The sequence below is a fragment of the Chinchilla lanigera genome, unplaced genomic scaffold (genome assembly GCF_000276665.1).
Source record: "Chinchilla lanigera isolate Chin_1 unplaced genomic scaffold, ChiLan1.0 scaffold00174, whole genome shotgun sequence".
NCBI lineage: Eukaryota > Metazoa > Chordata > Mammalia > Rodentia > Chinchillidae > Chinchilla > Chinchilla lanigera.
In genome coordinates, this window is record NW_004955575.1 from 36,423 (window position 1) to 42,581 (window position 6,159).

The 6,159-nt window shown below is 44.3% G+C and overlaps 1 protein-coding gene across 11 annotated transcripts in view; it reads right to left on the reverse strand.

The window, feature by feature from the left end:
- Positions 1-6,159, reverse strand: part of Ccdc125 (coiled-coil domain containing 125) — a 34,350-nt gene that overhangs the window by 20,696 nt on the left and 7,495 nt on the right. For 10 of the 11 annotated variants that reach the window (XM_013509595.1, XM_013509597.1, XM_013509589.1 and 7 more), the window contains one exon: positions 2,530-2,855. In XM_013509595.1, the coding sequence (XP_013365049.1) occupies positions 2,530-2,842 (313 nt within the window). In that variant the 5' untranslated portion in view covers positions 2,843-2,855. Of the gene's footprint in view, positions 1-2,529; positions 2,856-6,159 lie in introns of those variants that run through there. The other variant, XM_005413902.2, reaches the window with a different exon arrangement.

Here is a 6,159-nt window from a genome sequence, read left to right on the forward strand (position 1 = left end):
GACTGTTAATCACCTTGGGCAAGATCTCCATGCCGTCAACAATGCAGCCGTCATGTATGTAAGCTCAGCCTCCTGAGAGGCTGAGGAAAGGACTACAAACTCAAACCCTGCCTGAGCAACTCAGGGACTTATCAAGGTCCTATCCCAAAATGGAAAAAAATTTTTGAAAAAGGCCTGGGGATATAGCTTCATGCAAAGTACCTGGATTCAATTCCCAATACAAGAAGAAAGGAGAAAGAGAAAGAGAAGGACAAGGAGGAGAAGGAGCAGGAGGAGGAGGAGAAGGAAAAGAAGAAAGAAAAGAAGGAGGAGGAGGAGGAGGAAGAGGAACAACAGGAGGGGGAGGAGGAAGAAGCAGAGAAAGGGGAAGCAAAAGAAGAAGAGGAAAAAGAAGAAGAAGGGGGAAAAAGACAGGGAAGGGAGGAGGAGGAAGAGGAAGGAGAAAAATCACAAATTTTCAATGAAAGGACTTCTAAAAAGGTACTCTAACATATAAAACTTATGTTAATGCATTGATTAATTACTATACCCAAACACAAATGTATGGGGACACATGAATATTGGCGAGTAAAATAAACAGATGCTGCTGTTTGGCTTAAGCTTCATCAGTGTAGTAATATGAATGGCTAAGAAATAACTTCTTCCCATGGAGAATAACTGACTAGATGCCTCGTGGGACTTCAATTATTCTCTCCTCACTACAATCAACCAAGAAATTAAACTGAGCTTCGTAAGAGCTGCATTTTCATTTCCATCTCACTGGCAGGAAAACATATGAAGGTGCTGGGTTGCAAGCACGAGTACAAGAACTAGTAACAGAAAGAAAAATAATTTCAGAAAGAATACTTCGAGGGCCACTGAACATTCCTCAAAACAATTTTTTCTTTGCTGTTGTGAACTCTCACTGACATGACAGTATGCAAGGCCAAACCTAAACTACGTTTTCACTGGAATGACCGATGTCCAAGGGAGGACACAGTGACATTAGATTGGCAATGACAAGTTCTGTCCTAGTGCTGTGTGTGGCTGGCTGAATAATGGAGCCAAAGATGTCCACATCCTGATCCCCAGAGCCCATGAACCCATGGCGGAAGGGGCTGACCGAATGGTCACGGAGAGAATACAGAGAGGTGGGATTACGTGGCTTAGCCAGGTGGGTTCGGGGCACTCAGAAGTCCTGTAAATGAGAGAGGGGAGCCAAGAGTCCCTGTCAATGTGACTCACTATGAGAAGAACTCAGGCAGCCAGTTCTGGCTGTGACGGCAAAGGAAGGGGTCACAGCAAGGCGCGCAGGCAGCCCTGAAGTCTGGGCAGGGCAGGGAAGGGCCACAGTCCTGCCCACCCCTGCGGGTTGCCAGTGAAATCTGTCTTGGCCGTCAGACCTGCAGAACTGTTAAGATTTAAGTTAATAAGTCTACTGAGCGTTGTTTCAAGCCACTTCATGGGGCAGTTTAGAAATTAGGCGTTAGCAACAAGAAACTCCACAGGGGCGGGGGTGTAGCTCAGGGCTACAGTGTGTAATCGGATTCCATCTGCAGGGCAGGAAGGGAAGAAAGAAAGAAACCACTGAAATAACCCTGACCTAGGGTCAGGTCAACTTTGACAAAATGACAAAAGTCTATAACCCAAACAAAACGGGCTCACACTTACTGTTAGACCTGGCTTATCTTCCTGCAGTTTCCTCACGTTTTTACAAAGGCATCCTAGCACCACGTGCTGCCTGGAACACCCTTGCCCAGGTAACCACCAGGCTGGCTCCCCACTTTGTGGAAGTGCTCACCCATCACCTCCAAGAATCCACCCCAATCCCTGGCCCAGCAGCACCCACAGCACCCCGTGCTACTGCACTGTCTTCTCATTAGCACTGCTGAGGCTATGCAGGTGCTGATTTGTGGGGTTACCTCCTGCTCCTCAACTACAGTGCGAAACACATGACATCAGTGCCTCGCCCTGTGTTGCTCACTTACGTTATTGCCAGAACCTAGACCTGGGCCTGGTATCTCATGGTACCCAGTAACTATGGGTTGGCTGAGAAAATAAAAATAAAACTATCCCCACAAAAAAGCAAGATAGAAGCCAGGCGTGGTGGCACATGCCTATAGCCCTAGCACTCTAAGAGGCTGAGGCAGCAGAATCACAAGTTTGAGTCCAGCATAAACAACATGCGACCTAGCAAGACCCTGTCTCAAAATAAAAAATAAAAGATGAGCTGGGGATACAGCTCAGTGTGAAGGTCCTGCGCTCAATCCCCGGTACAAAAAAAAAAACACAATAAGGAAGGTAGGTGATAACTGTTACCACTAAGAAACATATACACATGTATATTAGTAATGCAGAATAACTACTGTAGTTCATAACTTGCACAAAGGTTGGAAATACAAACACCAGTTACTTCTGTGCTATGGATAACCTCGCTCGTGGCAAGGGTGAGCGAAGATGAATTTCTGAAACCTGCGTGGTTTCTGTCTGTATCTGTTGGGAGGGCGACTGCGCATGGGAAAGGGAGGAGGAGAGGACTGGCACCCTTACCAGGCTTCCCTTCGTGGCTGCAGCTGCCCACTCTGGGCCTCTGAGGGCAGGTGGTTTGCAGGCTCGTGTGCACGGAACACTGGGAAACAGCCCCTCTGCTTTCTTCTCCGGCTCTTGGAAGTGGAGGAAGACTGCAGTTCCTTCCGTCTGATCGTCTAGATGTAAGTGGATGTGAGACTTCCAGCTTACTGAGGCTGCCGGGGCTCCGTCCGCAGCCATACCCCAGATCGCCTTCCCTCATGTCATCCTCTTCCACTTCCGCTTCCCAGATCTGCACCTCGGACGCGCTAAGTGACCTCTGCACCTTGCTCATGAGCAAACGCTCGCTTCATGATAGGGAAAAACAGGTAATTTGTAGTTAGGAAAAACAGTAATTAAAACTGGTCAGTAAATCCAGCCATCCTACTTCTGGGTATTTACCAAAAAAAGTTGGAGCTCAACCTAGGTAACTTAGTGACTTAGTAAGACCCTGTCTCAAAATAAAGAATAAAGGGCTAGGGATGTGGCCTTGGGTTCAAGCCTCAGTAACTAACACACACACACACACACACACACACACATATACACACACGAGAAATATGAAATACATGAAATAGTATTCAGTCTTTAAAAAGAAAGATGTTTGTTAATTTGCCATTAGATAACACCGAGCCAGTGAAATAAGTTAGGCACAGAAAGAACATGCAGGACCATGTGGGCTCACGTGTATGTGGAGTCTATGATAATCAGAGAAGCAAGTGGAATAATAGTTACCAGAGGCTGGTGGGGGGACGTGGGTGATGATGGTCAAGGGGGTTCCACCCTCAGCGAGACAGGAAAAATCACATTTCTTCTCTTTGAGAGATATTGCACCCGCATGATATACAAAGTACACAATAACGTACTGCACATTTCCAAATCACCAAGAGTGAATGTTCTCATCACAAAATATGTCTTTGACGGCATGGGTATTGTTAGCTTAATTTTATTATTCTACACTGTATTCCGCAAGTCATAACATCACTTTGTACCCTATAAATATACACAACTATAGTTTGTCAACTGGCAATTAAAAATTAAAATTTAAAAAATGTTAAATTGAACTAAATTTGGCCTAAAGGTTTCTGCCCTCATACTGAATTATAACCTCACTCCCCCATTACCTATTCTTGTAATAAGTAGCCAAACCTCAGCCAATCACAACAACCAACTATTCAAAGCAGGTTCAAATAAGGCAAATGGCAGACTTTAATCAATCAGCTCTCTTTATATCTCACTTCCTGTTATGGTTTGTGTCTAGTTGTCCCCCCAAAGCCTTATGCAGTCACGGGGCGGGCTTCTTGAGGTTATGATTGATCATGGTCCAAATGCTGGGATTATGGGTGTGAGTGCTACACCCACCCTGGAGCAGGTAGCCTGCAAACAATATAAGGGAGGGAAAGACGCTTGCTCTCCGCTGCTCCTCCCTTTTTGCGCTTGTTGCTTTTGCTGTATTCCACTGCCTTGAACTGTTGCCCTCTGCCATGTGCCACTCTGCCTTGGAGCCAGCCAAGTATGGACTGAAACCTCCACAAACTGTGAGCTAAATAAACCTTTCCTTCCTTAATTTTGGGCATCAGGTATTTTGTCTCAGCAACAAGAGAAAAGTAGTCAAGACACTTCCCGTTGTGTATGTCACTTCCTTTTTTCCTGACTCAAATACAACCTGCATAGGTGGCAGGGCAGAGCATTCCGAACCAGTTTTGGTCTAGACTACTGCCTGATTCTAGAACCATAAAAGCCATTTCAGGTTATCTGTAAAACTGCATTTGTTGTAATTTTTCCTTTGTCACAATAAAACAAAACTGTGAGTGAAAATAGGTATAGAAGGAGCTAACCTCAATCTGATAAAAGCCATTAATGACAAACCTACTGTCAACATCATATTAAGTGAGAAAAGGCTGAAAGTTTTCCCTATAAAAATCAGGAACTAAACAAGGATGCCCACTATCACCACTCTTGTTCAATATCGTACTCAAAACATTGCCAGAGCATCCAGGTAAGAAGAAGAAACAGAATGGATATGTATAATAAAGGAAGTCTAGTTGTCATTGCAGATGACACTACCCCTACATAAAAGACCCAAAAATTCCACTACGAACTCCTGGAATTAATAACCAAATTCAGCAGTGTAGTAGGATACAAAATCAACATACAAAAATCAAGAGTGCTCCTAAACACCAATAAAGAACTCGTTGAGAAAGAAATTAGGAAAACAGTATCATTCACAATACCATTCAGAAAAATTAAATACCTAGGAGTTAGCCTAACAAAGGAAGTGAAAGACCCTTCACTGCCAGGCATGGTGGCACATGCCTGTAATCCCAGCACTCAGGAGGCTGAGACAGGAGGATTGTTGTGAGTTTGAGACCAGACTGGGCTGCAAAGTGAGCTCAGGGTCAGCCTGAGCTGCACAGCAAGACCCTGTCTCAAAGAGACAAAAAGAAAGAAAGAAAGAAAGAAAGACCCCTACAACAAAAACCACAGTATTGTACTCTGAAAACAGAGACCAAGGAAGACATCAGAAAATGGAAAGATGTCCCCTGTTCCTAGATAGGTGTAACCAATACTGTCAAAATGACCACACTTCCAAAACTGACACACAGATTTAATGCAATCTCAATCCAAATACCAACAGCATTCCTCCCAAAACCAGAGAAAACAACCCTAAAATTCATATGCAACCAAGAGAAACCTAGAATAGCAAAAGCAAACCTGGGTAACAAGAGCAAAGCTAGTGGCATCCCAATACCAGACTTCAAATGATACTACAAAGCTACAGTGATAAAAACAGCATGGTACTAGTACAAAAGTGGATCAACAGAACAGAAGAGAGGAGGAAGAAATAACTCCAGGCACATTCAGCTACCGGATCTTTAGCAAAGAGGACAAAAACATACCCTGGAGGAAAGACAGCCTCTTTGATAAACAGTGTTGGGAACACTGGCCAGCCACACGGAGAAGATTGAGTCTAGACCCATATATCACACCATGAACTAAACTAAAATCAAAATAGTTCAAAGATCTAAATGATAAAATAGAAACAGCTAATCTGCTGGAAGATAAAATAGGTAAAACTCTTGAAGACATACACATAGGCAAGGACATTCTGAACAGAACCCCAACTGCATAAGAACTAACAGCAAGAAGCCATGTGTGGTGGTGCAGGCCTGAAATCCTAGCACTCACGAGGTTGAAGCAGGAGGATCACCACCAGTTTGAGCCCAGCTCGGCTACATAGTAAGACAAAAGAAATACCATCAAGAATCAACAAATGGGATCATATCAACATGAAAGGCTTCCGCACAGCAAAGGAAACAACCAACAGAATGAAGAGACAGCCTACAGAACAGGAAAATTTTTTGTCAACTATTACTCAGGCAGAGGACTCCTATGTAGAATATATGATGAGCCAGATGTGGTGGCGTATACCTGTAATCCCAGCACTTGGGAAGCTGAGGCAGGATGATCACTGCAAGTTTGAGGCCAGCCTGGGCTGTACAGTGAGTTCAAGGCCAGCCTGAACTACACAGTGAGACCCTACCTCACAACAACAACAAAAAAGAACACATGACGAAAGAATATATGATTACAGGCATGGTGGTGCAGGCC